Here is a 16,435-nt window from a genome sequence, read left to right on the forward strand (position 1 = left end):
TCATCGCAGGCGGCTGTACCGCCCCTTCGGTCCGGGACCCTGTTAACATTGCTCCACGCTCCCGTCACTCAGACGCAGAGACGTCAGCGCGTCGCGGTGTTTGGCCGGGGCGCATCCGCGATCACTCTCTCTCTTCCGCAACACCCCCCCCCCCCCACCGCAGACCTGGGGGACCTGTCAATCACAAGTCAGGTAGGAGGAACCCGGAAGTGTTGCAGAGTGCAGCCAGTGGCTGTTTTTGGCCATATTTGCAGCGGCCGGCACGCATTGGGCTCAGTTCTCTGAGTGCAATGCACAGACAGACTGCAGAAAGTCCAACTGCACGGAGTCATGTGTCTAAAGTTAAACCAGGTGTGAGCTAAAGCAGTCAGGTGCCTGAAATAAAAGGAGGGGGGGGGGAAGAAGAGAGAGATTAGATGCAGAGAGGTACCGTGTGAAGGAGGAGGCGCATGAGTAAAGAAGGGGCAGAGGGAGGGAAGAGGGGGAGTGGCAAGGGGGAATGGAATGGGAGGGGGCCAGGGGGAGCAAGGGGTGAGGGAAGGATGGGTAGGGAAGGGGAGGGAAGAAGTGGCAGCTCAGAGCCCAGGCTAACCGGAAAGAGGCGATAGGTGAATGCAGGTAGAAGAGAATGAGAGGGGATCTCAAAGAAACGAATAAAATGACGAAAAGATAGAGGTTTACACTGTGGAGGAGACCAGAAGTAGGGGACATAGCCTCAAGGTCCAGCAGAGAAGATAAATCAATAAAATGCACAAGAGCCCTTCAATGAATCCCTGTTTGTTGTTGAGACGTCTGATGGAGGATGGAGGAGGGGTGGGTGGGTGGGGGAGGATGGAGGAGGGGTGGGTGGGGGAGGATGGAGGAGGGGTGGGTGGGGGAGGATGGAGGAGGGGTGGGTGGGGGAGGATGGAGGAGGGGTGGGTGGGGGAGGATGGAGGAGGGGTGGGTGGGGGAGGATGGAGGAGGGGTGGGTGGGGGAGGATGGAGGAGGGGTGGGTGGGGGAGGATGGAGGAGGGGTGGGTGGGGGAGGATGGAGGAGGGGTGGGTGGGGGAGGATGGAGGAGGGGTGGGGGAGGATGGAGGAGGGGTGGGTGGGGGAGGATGGAGGGGTGGGGGAGGATGGAGGAGGGGTGGGTGGGGGAGGAGGGGTGGGTGGGGGAGGAGGGGTGGGTGGGAGGAGTGGAGGGGAGGGGGAGGAGTGGAGGGGAGGGACTGGGGAGGTGGATGGGGAGGGACTGGGGAGGTGGATGGGGAGGGACTGGGGAGGTGGATGGGGAGGGACTGGGGAGGTGGATGGGGAGGGACTGGGGAGGTGGATGGGGAGGGACTGGGGAGGTGGATGGGGAGGGACTGGGGAGGTGGATGGGGAGGGACTGGGGAGGTGGATGGGGAGGGGAGGGACTGGGGTGGTGTCTGGGTAGGGGAGGGGTGGTGGATGGGAGGGGATGGGTGGAGTGGTTGGGGTGGGGTGGAAAGGTGGTTGGGGTGGTGGATGGGAGGGGAGGGGTGGAGTGGTGGATGGGGTGGGGTGGGCCAGGAGGGGAGGGATGGGCCAGGAGGGGAGGGGAGGGGAAGGGAGGTGAGTGGGGTGGGTGGTGGATGGGGTGGGGAGGGATGGGCTGGGGAGTGGTGAGCTGTTCCTGAGCCTGGTAGTGTGAATTTTTTTGGCTCCTGCACTTCTTTCCAAATGGCAGTCGTGAGATACATAACTCCCTCAATGTGCTGTCACAGGTGGACAGGGTCAAAAAGAGAGCTTATGGCACATTGGCCTTCATAAATCAATGATTTGACCCGAGGGTTGGGATGTGATGGTAAAGTTGTATAAGACATAGGTGAGGTCAAATTTGGAGAATTGTGTCACCAAACTACAGGAAAGATACCAATAAGAGAGCAGAGAAGATTTATTGGTAGCGATCCCCGTAGATGTTCTTGGCGGCAGAGAGGATTTTGCCTGTGACAACCTGGGCTGTGTGCACTACCTTTTGGATGGCTTTAGGCTGGGGTTGGGAGGGAGATATTGGTGTCCCCATATCAGGCGGGCAGCACACATTCCTCTGTAGAAATTTCCCAGGGTTTCCCGTGTCATACCAAACTTCTGCAAACTCCTGAGGAAGTAGCACACTGATGTACTTTCTTCTCAATGCCATTGGTGTGTTGAGTCGAGGAAAGATCCTCTAAGATAGTGACTCCCAAGAATGCAGAGAACAGTGAGGTGATGCATTTTGTAAGGTTAAACTTGAAAGCAGAGTACTAAATTCCTATTTGTCATGTTTCTTTTTTCTTTGGCTTGGCTTCGTGGACGAAGATTTATGGAGGGGGTAAAAGTCCACGTTAGCTGCAGGCTCGATTGTGGCTGACAAGTCCGATGTGGGACAGGCAGACACGGTTGCAGGGGAAAATTGGTTGGTTGGGGTTGGGTGTTGGGTTTTTCCTCCTTTGTCTTTTGTCAGTGAGGTATTACACAAAATTACCTTTAGACTGCCGCGCATTCCCTCCACCCACCCCCATTTACAGTCAGAGAAAGAAGAGTCCTTTCAGAGACAGTGAATGTCCGTGGATTTGCATCCAGCACTCCCGCAGACTCTGCAGCCGCACAGACTCCCATTCAATCCATTGGCTGCCCGAGCTCCAGATTTGAACCTCCGACACGGTCAGTGCCTGAGCCCCTTCTCATCCTCAGTGCCCTCTCGAATCCCAGCTCCAACACCTGGTCCCCACGAGCAGGTCTCCAGCAGCCTGTACATGTTCTCCCGACCGCGAGTTGCCCACAGCCAGCACAGGTCCCTAGCTGGTCCACCACCATAGTCACCTTCCTGTAGGGTCCTCTCCTCTGCTTCAATGGGGTGAGAGAGTATGCATGTGCTGTGTGAGAATAGAGCGTGTATGATGAGAATTTAATGCATGTGTGGTGTGAGTGCTGTGTATGTGTTGTGCATTGAATATAGTGTATGCAGTGCGAGTGTCATGTGTGGGCAGTGTGAGTGCAGTGTGTGGGTGGTGTGAGTGTAGTGTGTGGGCGGTGCGAGAGTAGTGTGTGGGTGGTGTGAGTGTAACGGTGCGAGTGTAGTGTGTGGGTGGTGCAAGTGTGTGTGGGCAGTCTGAGTGTAGTGTGTGCGCGGTGCGTGTAGTGTGTGCAGTGCATGTAGTGTAGTGTGTGCGGTGCATGTAGTGTAGCGTGTGCATGATGCGAGTGTGGTATGTGCGTGGTGCATGTAGTGTGTATGTGATGTGAATGTAGTGTGTGCACAGTGCAATTGTGTTTGTGCACAGTTTGAATGTAGTGTGCACGATGTGAATGTAGTGTATGTTCAGGGTGCAAGTGTAATGTGTGTGTAGTGCACATGCAGTGTTTGTGTCTGGAGTGAGTGTAGTATTGGCACTACAACTCCCAGAGGCATTGAACCGTCCATGTGACTTCAGTGCGCGATGATGTCCACGTGTGTCAGGCATGTGTTTCGGGTTTTTAGAAGGTTGTGCAGGTTATGAAGAGTAAATCCGTTTGATTCATTCTGGAAACACCTTGTGTGGTTATTTCGTCGTGTTCACTTTGATCCCAGTGGCCAGAATCCCTTCTTTTTGGGAGTGGGGGATGGGATTTGGGGAATCATATAATACAGTAATTTTAAATACTATTTAGATGATATATGTAATAATGTTCGATACAACTCTTTGAAAAATTAAAGTATTCAACAAAACAATTGTGAAAGATCAAATTTTGTATCTTGGCGTCACAATTACGAATAATCACGAGCATCTTTCTTGGGAAAATTTCTCGACTTAAGCTCCTGAAACTGCCTTTAATAAAATGGTCCCCTTTATCCTTCACTTTGATTAGTCGTGTTAATTCCATTAAAATGAGCATTCTCCTAAAATGTTCATCTCTTTCAGTCTACACCAATTTTAATTCTGAAATCACTCACTTGATTCTTTTATATCGTCTTACATGTGGCCAGGAAATTGCCCCATTTAAATACAGTTCATCTTCAAAAGTCTAAAAGCAATGGTGGCACTTCCCAACGTCAGATTTTATTACCGGGCGATGAATGTACGTGACCTGAACTTGTTCCCATTTCATCATCAAGTTTATTGTCCCACTTGGATAGAAATGGATTTAAATTCCACCAAGAATGTTTCCATCTCAGTGCTTCATGGACCCTTGCTTTCTTTCAATTCAGTTTGAGAATATCGGTGCTGTTTATAAGGTATTTTGGATTTCAAGATCACAAGATCGAGGAATAGAAATAGGCCATTCGGCCTATTTAAATACAGTTCGGCCTCTCCACCCTGAGCTAAACCGTTCTCCCACCTAGCTCAAAATTCCAGCCTTTTCCCCAGATCCCTTGATCCCCTGACTCATTAGATCACGATCAAGCTCCCCCCCCCATTAAACTCCCCCAATGATTGGGCCTCCACAGTTGTACGTGGCCACGAATTCCACAAATCCACGACCCTCTGGCTTAAGAAATTTATCCTCGTCTCTGTTTTAAATGGATCCCTTCTCATTCTAAGGCTGTGCCCTCTTGTCCTGGATTCACCCACCATGGGAAACATCTTTTTCACATCAACTCTGTCCAATTCTTCAGCATTCGAAATGTTTCTATGAGATCTCCTCTCATTGTTCTACACTCCAATGAATACAGTCCAAGAGCTGATAGACGTTCCTCATATGTTAACCCTTCCATTCCAGGAATAATCCTGGTAAATTTTCTCTGGACTCTCTCCAACATCAGTACATCCCTTCTAAGATAAGGGGGCCCAAAACTGCACACAGTTCTCCAAATGAGGTCTCACCAGTGCCTCATCAACACCTTTTTACTCTTACACACTATTCCTCTTGAAATAAAGGCCAACATAGCATTCGCTTTCTCGACTGCCAATCCAACCTGGTGGATATCCTGCACGAGGACCTCCAAATCCCTTTGCGTTTCTGAATTTTGAATTTTCTCCCCATCCAAATAATAATCTGGCTGTTTATTTCCCCTTCCAAAATGTCCAACCATACATTTCTCAACATTGGATCTCATCTGCCATTTCTTTGCCCAGTCTCCTAAACTGTCCAGGTCTCTCTGCAACCTTTCAGTTTCTTCAACACTCCCTACTCCACTATCCATCTTGGAGTCCTCTGTATCAAAGACCGCAGTCAGTATGAATCAGAAACAGTGTCTCCTCCTCACTGATCATCAACACAGGCGCACCCCAAGGATGGGTGCTTAGCCCATTGCTCCACTCGTTATACACCCACAACTGTGTGGCCAGTCACAATTCCAATGCCATCTATAAGTTTGACGATGACCCCACAGTTGTCATCAGAATCACACACGGCAATGAGGAAGTGTACAGAAGGGAGGTAGATCAGCTCGTTGAATGGTGTAACGACAACAACCTTGTGTTCAATGTCAGCAAAACCAAAGAGATGATTGTGGACTTCAGGAAGAAGTCAGGGGAACATGACCCAGTCCTCATCGAGGGCTCAGTAGTTGAGAGGGTCAAGAATTTCAAATTATTGGGTGTCAACATCTCTGAGGATCTGTCCTGGAGCCTCCACGTTGATGCAATCATGAAGAAGGCTCGCCAGCAGCTAGACTTGGTGAGGTGTCACCAAAGATTCTCATAAAGTTCTCTAGGTGTACTGTGGAGAGCATACTGGCTGGTTGCATCACTGCCTGGTACGGAGGCACCAACTCTCAGGACAGGAATCAACTTCAGAAGGTTGTTAACTCGGCCACCGACATCACAGGCACCAGACTTCACTTCATCGAGGACATGAGGCGGTGTATTAAAAAAGCAGCCTCTATCCTCAAAGACTCCCACCACCCAGGTCATTCCCTCTTCACTCTGCTACCATCGGGGAAAAGGTACAAGAGTCCACAGACAAGCACAAGGTCAACTTCTTCCCCACTGCCATCAGATTCATGAATGATCAGTGAACCAAAGACTCTGCCTGATTTTTCATGCACTGTTATTTTTATTTTTATAGTAATGTTGTAAGATGGTTGTAATATGAACGTTTGCTCTGTGACGCTGCCGTAAAATCCGGAATTTCATGACTTGTTCATGACAATAAATCCTGATTCTGAAACTTGGCTGCAAAACCATTCAACCATAATCTTAATCATCAATATACATTGTAAACGGAAGCAACCCCAACCCCGGCCCCCTGCGGAACACCAGTCACCAGCAATCCACCAGAACAGAATCCCTCTTTTCCCACCCTTTCCTTTCTGCCTGTCAGCCAATGCTCCACCCAAACCAATATCCTGTCATTCCATGGGCTCTCATTAAGCAGCCTCTTACACGGCACCAATCGAAAATCCAAATCCAAAACATCACAGCCTCTCCCTTGCCCACCCTCCTTGTGATTTCCTCAAACAATTCCAGTAGGTTGGTCAGGCATGATCTTCCCTTCATGATCCCATACTGGCTTTGACCTGTCATGTCATGCACCTCGAGGTGTTTCATAACTTCGTCCTTGAGGATCGACTCCAATAACTTTCCAACCATCGACGTCGGGCTAATAAGCCTGTATTTTCCTTTTTTCTGCCTCCCTCCTTTCTTAAACTACATTTGCAACCTTCCAATCCTCCAGAACCACGCCAGAGTCTATTGATTTCTGGAAAATCAATTCCAATGCCTCCACAATCTCCAAAGCCACCTCCTTCAGAACCCATGGGTGCCCCTCATCTGATCCAGGACGATCTTCAGTCCATTCAGTTTATTACTCTAGTAATCATGACTGTACTTAGTTCTATTCCCTGAGACCTCTATCAGGTATATTGCTATTGTCTTCCTCAGTGAAGACTGACATAAAGTACTCAATTAGTTCCTCTGCCATCTCTGTTACCCATTATAATTTCTCCAGCATCATTTTCAATCAGGCCTGTGCCTTTCACGGCTTTTCTCTTGCAAGCTCTCCCCTCTCATCCGCCCCACATTCCCCTTTCTCTCAGCCCCCTCTCTCTTACTGTAATGTGACGAGGCGTCAGGAGCCCCTGGTCCAAGTCTAACAGGACGAGGAGAGCCTGCATAGCCTGGACGATGACTCCATCTGTTGTTCCATCGGCCCCTGGGGGTGGGAATGAGTGGAGTGATCCCACCTCTGTAGCACTGGGATTGGCCACTCTGGGGCTGGCCATGCCCCGGGACCAAGGGCGCCACCTGGTGGCCTGGCAGAGCTCTTGCAGCCCATGCAGTGAGAACAGTCCTGACACCATTTCCCCAGGGCCGCAGGGAGAGTGGGGTAGTGAGATCTGTGTGGGGACCGAGACAGGGCCGTGGAAAGAGAACGGGGAAGTGGGATCAGTGTGGGGATGGACACGGAGCTGTGGGGAGAGAGTGGGGCAGTGGGATCAGTGTGGAGACCAACATGGTGCTGTGGGGAGAGAGTAGGGAAATGAGATCAGTGTGGGACTGACACGGGGCCGGAGAGAGAGCAGGGCTGTGGGATCAGTGTTGGGACTGACACGGGGCCATGGGGAGAGAGTGGGGAAGTGGAAAAGAATAAATTCAGCAAGCCTACCTGGAACCATACCCCTACAACCTCCCTCCCTCCCTCCTCCCCGTCGCACCCTCCCCCTCTCCATCCCACTTACAATGATCTCCCCACATCTCGACAGGGCCTCCTTGCCTCTGCCCTCCATTCCCCACCCCTTCACCTCCCCATCTCCCTTCCCACAGCCCCGAGACACCCACCTCCCCTCCCCCCCCACCCCAAGACCAACCAGGACACAAACTCAGAGGCAGATCCTTTATTTCCGGCTCTGTGCACCCCACTCGCCAAGGCTATTGGTACTGCCCATGAGATGGAGCCATGTCCTTGGGAGGGAGGTTCGCGGGGTCCTCGGTGAAGAGACCAGCTGTTGGGAGACAAGGTGGGGAGGGAGGACAGAGGATACTGTAGCCACAGCCCTGAAGAAAGGTCTGTCCTCCCTCTATCCCGACCCCTCACCTCCCCCACCCCTACCCCTCTCCATCCACCGCGACTCAATGTCTGTACCCACCCCTATCTTCCTCACCTCTCATTCCTCTCCCCCACTCCATTCCTTCCATCCCTTACTCTTCTCTCTGCCCACATCTCCCCCTCCCTCATTCCTTTCTTTCCCCCTTCCTTACCTCTCCTTCTTGCCCCTCTCCTCCCCCTTTCCTTCTCCCTGTTCTTCCTCTCCCTCTCTCTTGTGTCACTCTGACCTTCCTCTCTCTCATCTCTGTTCCTTCCCTGCTCCTCCCTCCCTTCTCCCTGTTCCCCTCTAACTTCCCTCCATTCTGCTACCTCTCTCGCCCATCAATCTCCCCCACCACCCCTTGGCCCAGACACTCACGGTTGTGGAACTGCTGGGCGGTGTAGCGGGTTAGCAGGATGCCAACCCCCTCAATCAGGGCCAAGAGAATGCCCCCCATCGTGGCAGAACCTACCATGGCCAGGGGTCCACCTGTGGGGGGGGGGGGGGGGAGGAGGGACAGAGTGGCAGGCGTGGGGGGGGGGACAGTGGGGAAATGCACTCCCCTCCATGTTCCTGCATCCCCTCCACCATGCCTCCCTCCCATCCCTGTCCCTATCCTCCCATCCCCATCCTCTGTCAACACTCCCCACTGTTCACCCCATACCCTGGCGTCCACTCCATACTGTTCACCCTGTACACTGGCGTCCCCTCCACACTCCCTACAGTTCACTCCATACCCCGACATCCTCTCCACACTCCCCATCGTTCACCCCATACCCCAACATCCCCTCAAAACTCCCCAACATCCCCTCCACACTCTCCATTGTGCACCCTGTACCCTGACGTCTTCTCCACACTCTTCCCCCCCTTTCTATCCGTACCCCCACGTCCCCTCCACACTCTCCACCATTCACCCTGTAGCCTGACGTCCCCTCCACACTCCCTCCCCCGTTCAATCCATACCCCGGAGTCCCCTCCACACTTCCCACCATTCATCCCCGTACCCCGACGTCCCCTCCACACTCTCAACCATTCACCCCATGACTTGACGTCTCCTCCACACTCTCCACCATTCAACATGCACCCTGACGTCCCCTCCACACTCCCCACCAAACGTCCCCATTCCCCGACATCCCCTCCACACTCCCCACTGTTCACCCTCAAAACCCAACATCCCCTCCACTCTCCCCACCGTTTAACCCCATACCCCAACGTCCCCTCCACACTCCCCACCGTTCATCCCGAATCCCAACATCCCCTTCACATTTCCCACCGTTCACCCCGTACCTCAATGTCATCTCCACAATCCCCATCATTCACCCCGTACCCCGTCCCCTCCAAACTCTCTGTCTCCTCCACACTCCCCATCATTCATCCCCGTACCCCGACGCCTCCTCCAAACTCCCCAACATCTCCTCCACACTCCCCACCATTCAAGCCCGTACCCCAACATGCCCTCCAAGCTCCCCGTCTCCTCCACACTCCCCACCGTTCACCCCCATACCCCACTATCCTCTCCACACGCCCTACCATTCATCCCATACCCAGGTCCCTCCGGCCCTCGACACGCCCCCACCATTCACCCCAGGAGCCGGATTGGACAGGTCACTCACTGCGGGAGGCCAACACTGCCCCGGTCAGGGCCCCACTGCAGATGGAGTTCCAGGGATCCTCCCGCCCACGCATCTTCATTAGACTGCAGTCGATGGTGGAGAACAGGCCACCCCACACAGCAAAGCTGCCTGCAACACAACCAGTGTCTCCCTTTAGGCACGGGAGGGGTCAGAAGTCACAGGCAAGCCACAGATCGGGCCAGAGACACAGGCGTGTTGGAAGTCAGGGGTGTGTCAGAGGCTGCAGGTGCTTTGGGTCCCAGGTCACAGCCAGGATCTGAGATCATGGCCAAGTCAGAGGTCAGGGCCGGATCAGCACCAGGCACCACTGGTTGAGGTCAAGGGCTGCAGGTGGGTGAGGGCAAAGTTCGGATACTGGTGTCTTGGAGAAGGGGCAGAGGTCAGATACTGCACCAAGCCATGGGGGTTAGAGGACAGGCCCAAGAGGCACTGAGAGGTCAGATTCGGTAGTATTTGGAGAAGAGGTCAGATCCTGGGCGACAGGGTGAGAGGTCAGGACCTGGGGGGGCAGAGTGAGGTCAGAGGACAACTACTGGGTTGGGGGAAGGTGGGGCCCAGGAAGTCACAGGTCAGAGTTTGGACCTGTGGGATCATGCAGGGAGGTTAGGCTCTGGGGAGCACAAGGAGCGGTCAGAAGTCAGGCCCTGGTGAGGACAAGGAGAAAGTTCAGAGGTCATGCACTGTAGGGGGGGGGGGGATGAGAAAAGGTTGGGCCCTGTTGGGGAAAGGAGAGGTCAGAGGTTGTGCACTGCTACTGGGGTTAGAGGTTACAAGATCACATAGATAAAGCGGGCACCACATTTCCTACCTCCAATCTGAGGGGCACGGACCTTGACAGCGTTGACACTCCCTCTCAGCCTGTGGCCCAGACCCTGGGGGGGAGAACGATGTTTGGGGGTCAGTATGGGGGGAGGTCAGTATGGGTGGAGAGTACCGGGGAGAGCAAAGGAGGGAGGAGGGGTGGGGGAGAAGGGCAGAGGTAGAAGGGGGGAGGAGAGGAGAACAGAACAGAGAGCCCTGGGGGTCAGGGAAGAGTGGGGACACAGGTAGATGTGGGGGGGGGGGATAGGGTGGGGTGGGGAGTGTTGTAGAACAGAGAGATCTGGGGGTGGGCTGGTGGAGTTCAGGGACATTGTTCCCTGATAATGGGGACGAGAGGGAAGGTGATTGGAATCCAGATGTGATGTAGGCAGGTGGAATGGGAGGATCAAGTTGGGCACTCACAACTGGCGCATTCCTGAAGCCTTTCATGAACTGGAAAATGCCTCCTCCGATGGCTCCCATGGTGAACGCCCCGCCACAGTCATCCACGATCCGCCAGGGACTTGGGGCAGGTGAGGGAGCGGGGGGGGGGGGGGGGAGTAGGGGGAAGGGCAAAGTGAGGGGAAGTGGTAGGAGGATGAAAAAGGGGAAGGATGGAATAGGTGGGATGAGGAGGGCAGGAAAGAAGTGTGGGCGTAGACGGGTTGGTGGGAGTAGAGGCAGGAGGAGAGACGGTGGAGGTCATCAAGAAGAGGGGAGGGGCCGGGGAGAATGGGGCAGGGAGAAGGAGGTAGGAGGGAGGGGCAGGAAGGGGTGAAAGAGGAAAGGGGAGGGGGAGAGGGGGAAAGGGGGAGAGAAGTGGAGGGGGAAGGAGGAAGGGTTGGGGTTGGAATGGGAGAGAGAGGGAAAGGGGAGGAAGGGATAAGGAGGGGGTAAGGGGAGAGAGGAAGAGGAGAGGGATAAGGAGAGAGGGGAAGAGGGAGGGAAGAAAAGGGGAGAGGAAAAGAGGGAGAAGGGGAGAGAGGAAAAGAAGAGGGGGAAGGGGAGAGAGGGAAGAAGGGGAAAGGGAGGGGAAACAAGAGACAAGAAGGGGATAGAAGGGCAAGGGGAGTGAAAGGGGAGAGGGAAAAGGAGAGAGCAGGTTAGTGAGAGTGGGGAACAGGGAAGAGGGCAGGAGGAGAATGGAGGGTTGAGGGGTGGGGGAGGCAGGGAAGGGAGGGTGGGTGCAGAATCGGAGACCTGTCAGTCCACGGCCCCAACATGCCCCCCCCCCCCTCACTGCCTCAAAGACCAACCAACAACCCAACCCACAGCAAGATGGGCAGTGTCCACAGGGAGGGGGTCTCTCTCTTACCTCTTCGGCTTCCAATGATTTCCCCTCCTCCTCCTCCTCCCCCTCCATGCCCTTGGCCTCCCCTCTACCCCTTCTTCATCCCCTTCCCTCCATCTCCCCTTCCCCTCCCCCTTCTCTCCCTCTATCCCCTCTCCCCGTTTTTTTTTTCCCCTCGGATCTTAGCATCTGTGGGTTGTTGTTACAAGTAAAACACGAAAGTGCCCCCTCCCTTCTCTCCATTCCCCCTTCTCTCCTTCTAGCCCATCCCCCTTCCTCTCAGTCTCCCCCCTCTTCCTTTTCCTCTCCCCCCTGGTTTTTTTCTTGGACCTTAGCATCTGTGGGTTGTTGTGAGGAATAAAACAAGAGTCTGCAGACACCATTGACTGAAGTGGAAACACATAATGCTAGATAAACTTGGCAGGCCAAACAGTGTCCTTTATACAATGAAGGTAGAGATACAGGACTGACGATTCAGGCTTGAGCCCTTCCTCAAGGTGTTGAGCAAACTGCCGGCAAGATGGTTGAGAGAGGCAGGGGGAGGAGCGCGGTCCCACAGGGAGGAGGTAATGAGTGGACGGGGGACAGCTTTGTGAATGGAGAGGGTAGGGGATGAAGAGCTGGAGGGAAGCGGCACGGTTGCCGTTGCGGTTAGCGCCACGCCATTACAGCGCCAATGATCGACACTGGGATTTTAATCCTGCGCTGTCTGTAAGGAGTTTGTACATTCTCCTCGTGTTTGTGTGGGTTTTCCCCGGGGACTCCCACCGTTCAAAATGTACCGAGGGTTGTAGGTTAATGGGGTGTAATTGGGCAGTATGGGCCGAATTAGCCTGTTACCGCGCTGTACGTCTATACTTGGTGTGGAGTTTGAGGAGATTCAGTCTGTCACCATAAATTCTTGTAAACTTCTACAGGTATACCATGGAGTGTCCTGGCTGGTTGCATTACTGCCTGGTATGGAGGCACCAACTCTCAGGACAAACTCCAGAGGGTCGTTAACATGGGCTCCAGACTTCACTCCATCGAGGACATCGACATGAGGCGGTGTCTTAAAAAAGCACCCTCTATCCTCGAAGATCCCCCATCACCCAGGCCATGCCCTCTTCATTATGCTATCATTGGGGGAAAGGTCCAGGAGCCTGAAGATGAGCACTCAGCAGCACAAGGACAGCTTCCTCCCCATTGCCATCAGATTCCTGAATGATCAATGAACCAAAGACATGGCCTTACTTTGACCTTTTGTGCACTATTTTTATTTATTGTTGTAAGGTGGTTTTTGTGAATGTTCGCTCTGTGATACTGCCACAAAATAATGAATTCTGATTTCAGATTTATTGTCAGATTACATACACATCACATACAACCCTGAGATTCTTTTTCCTGCGGGACAGATTTAGCACTTATTGGCAGTGCAAAATATAAACTGTACACAGCATAAACACATAAACAAATAAAAAATTGTAAACAAATGTAAACAAACTGACTGTGCAATACAGAGAGAACAAAGAAAATCAATAAATTGTACGTGTCCTTAAATGAGTTCCTGATTGAGTTTGTTGTTGAGGAGTCTGATGGTAGAGGGGTAAGAGCTGTTCCTAAACTGGTGGTGCGAGTCTTATTTCCTGATGGTAGTAGCAAAAACAGAGCACATGCTGGGTGGTGTGGATCCTTGATGATTGCTGCTGCTCTCCGACGGCAGTGTTCCCTGTAGATGTTCTTGATGGTGGGGAAGGTTTTGCCTGTGATATCCTGGGCTGTGCCCACTACCTTTTGCAGGGCTTTACGCCCAGGGGTATTGGTGTTCCTGACCATGATGCAGCCAGTCAGCGCACTTTCCACCGCACCTCTGTAGGAATTTGCCAGTTTCTGGTGTCGTTCCAAACCTCCACAAACTCCTGAGGAAGTAGAGGCACTGACGTGCTTTCTTCACAATACCATTAGTTTGTTGGGTCCAGGAAAGATCCTCCGAGATAGTGACTCCCAAGAACCAAAATGCACTCACCCTCTCCACCTCTGATCCCCCAATGATCACCGGATCGTACACCTTTGGTTTTCCTTCCCTCAAGTCAACCTTGGTTTTGGGTACGTTGTTGTTGGCGCACAGTTCAGCCAAGTTTTCAATCTCCATCCTGTACGCTGCCTCATCCCCTTCCTTTATACAAACCACTACCGTGATATCATTGGTAGATGGTGTTATTGTCATACCAAGCCACGCAGTTGTAGGTGTAAAATTAGTAGAGCAGAGGGCTAAGAACTCAGCCCTGTGGTGCTCCGGTGATGGAGATTGTGGAAGTGTTATATACTAAACCAGCAACAATGAGAATTCACTAAGACAATGGAATTTTCATAACAATTTTTTTTATTATTAACTAAACATTTCTTAACTCGAACTTAACCCCACTATGTGCAAATGTACATGTGTGTGTGCATGCAACCGCACAGTTGGTCAAACCATTCCAATTCAGGTAAAATTCTGAAGAGATAATTTTAAACTTCAATCTCAGAAAGCTTTTGTGTTGAAACTCAGAGCCTTTAAATTGTTGCTCAAAAGAGGTTATCATCAGGCCTCTTTAAAACTCATGAATCTCTTGATGAGTTGTTCTCAGAGCAACATTCATACAAGTGATTTTTTCACAAATCCCTCCTCTTTTGCATGGAGGTTTCAGGATTTGGGTTTCCCACAATATTTCACAAACCCAGGCAAGGGTTACAGGAAGTGATCATGTAGAAATAGACACAGCAAGACTGTCAGAAGTGGTCATTCCCTTCCTTGACCAGGAGTAAATTGTAACAGTACTTTTCTGGTTACTGTATTTCAAGTCTTACAGGATGGGCAAGCAACTCCTTCAATCCTGTGTTACCTACAGGATGGTAAGGTGACTTCTGCCTTCAGTTTGAAATTACAGGACAACTCCGATTATCTGAAATCAGATTATCTGAAATCCTCAGTTATCAAAAATTTTTTTTTGGACCCGGAAGCTCTCAAAAAAAATTTCGGATAATTGAAGATTTCAGAAAAATCAGAAACCCTCATTTATCCAAAAAATTTTGAAGCCGAAATGACATCATTTCGCCTCCAAAAAATTTCGGACAAATAAGGATATCTGAAACAATCAGAAATCCTCAGTTACTTGAAATTTTTTTTCGGAGCCAAATTGACATCATGGGTTGAAAAAATTTTGGAAAAACCCCCGAGTAGAATTTTGATTTTTTGGTGTTGGTTTTTTTTGGTGAGAATTAAAAATTATTTTAATGCTTAAAAAGCCTTTCCTTGTTGTTTGTTGTTGTTTAAACACTGTTACACATGATTTGCTGTTGCTCCTGGGCTATTTTTAAAAAAATAACCAGTTATCCGAAAATATCATTTATCCGAAGTAGGCCCGGTCCTGTCCATTGTTGGATAATCGGAGTTGTACCTTAAAATGTTTTCTGTCTTATTGAAGAATCTTTACCACGTGTCTTTTGAAGTTTCTTCCAAAGTTACTTCGCATCTATATGCTAAAGGTATATGACTTTATCTCTTCCAAAGGTTTTATGAGCCAATGCCTCCGATCTGACTACTGACTACAAATAAAAGCCTGTTTTTGTTTTAACAGATACCATCTGAGTCTCAATTTGAACAACTGAGGTAAACAAGCAAAGAGCCTTTTGTCACAAGATCACAAGAAGCAGGCCATTCGGTCCATTGACTCCATCCTGAGCTAAACTGTTCTCCCATCGAGCTCCAAGTTCCAGCCTTTTCCACATATCCCTTGATACACTATCCCTTAGATAGCAATCAATCTCCCCCAACCACTGGGTCTCCCCAGCTGAATGTGGCCACGAATTCCACAAATCTAGGACCCTCTGACTAAAGAAATTTCTTTTCCTGAGCAACCCCATTGTCTGAGATATTCCAATGAACAAACACTTCCAGTTTTAGTGAGGGTGGCTTACCAGACTTCTAAGTGCCATTGTGTGTGTCTGGGTGACCCATAAAATAGCGTTACTAAAATTGTATATAGAATTTTCTATACCTAAATATTAATAACACAATTCCATCACAGGAGGAGACGTGCACCTGCTGCAGAGGTGAGGAAACCCAGGATCCAGTTACACTTGGGGTGTCGAGGGCGAATTTTGTGACTTGTTCACGAATCTCAAGCCCGAGAAGTGGGTTTTGCCTATTTGCCTTTGATTTAGAAAGGACACTGGGTGACCTGAGTTTCCCCAGCATTGTGTGTTTACCGCACACTCCTCCCCGCCGGGTTTTATCTCAGACAGTCGACAGTCAGACCCGGCTGCCGAGCCGGGTCACATGACCAGAGTCACCGAGGTACTCATCCCGCACAGGCGCACTCCGCCCGCGGCCGCTTTCCTTCCCGCTTCCCTGACTTCGACCGCCAACCTCTCCCCCACTCTCCGCACCAAAAACCAATTTCCCCCCCCCCCCCCACCATGGGGTGCGGGGGACATCCTCCTTCCGCGCAGCCACCTTCCCGTCCGCCCCTCCGTACCACGGTTCGCGGGCATATTCCTCCATGGCTCTCCACAGCCGTCGGACGCTCACCGCCGCAGCCGCCACCCCCTCCCGTGACGTCAGCGTGCCACCAGGCCAAACCTCGCTTGTCCGTGATGTCAGCGCGCTGGGACGTCCACACCGATGTGTCGCCCACAGCGTGCGCTGCGTGATTACGTCAAACCCATTTTAGTCGTCGGACGTTCCTTCCTGAAGGACGGAAACTCAACCCAAAATAAATCGACAGTAATATTATTCGATGTGCGGAGA

The 16,435-nt window shown here is 51.5% G+C and overlaps 1 protein-coding gene across 1 annotated transcript; it reads right to left on the reverse strand.

Moving 5' to 3' along the window:
• Positions 1–7,731: 7,731 nt before the first annotated feature.
• On the reverse strand, positions 7,732–16,347 carry timm17b (translocase of inner mitochondrial membrane 17 homolog B (yeast)). The gene is made up of 6 exons (XM_069929051.1): positions 16,164–16,347; positions 10,797–10,896; positions 10,381–10,444; positions 9,552–9,680; positions 8,317–8,427; positions 7,732–7,854 (listed from the first exon to the last, which is right to left on the reverse strand). Exons 1-6 carry the CDS (start codon positions 16,187–16,189, stop codon positions 7,781–7,783), a joined length of 504 nt encoding a protein of 167 aa, XP_069785152.1. The 5' UTR covers positions 16,190–16,347; the 3' UTR covers positions 7,732–7,780.
• Between the last annotated feature and the right edge of the window lie 88 nt (positions 16,348–16,435).

The sequence above is a fragment of the Narcine bancroftii genome, chromosome 3 (assembly GCF_036971445.1).
Source record: "Narcine bancroftii isolate sNarBan1 chromosome 3, sNarBan1.hap1, whole genome shotgun sequence".
Lineage (NCBI taxonomy): Eukaryota > Metazoa > Chordata > Chondrichthyes > Torpediniformes > Narcinidae > Narcine > Narcine bancroftii.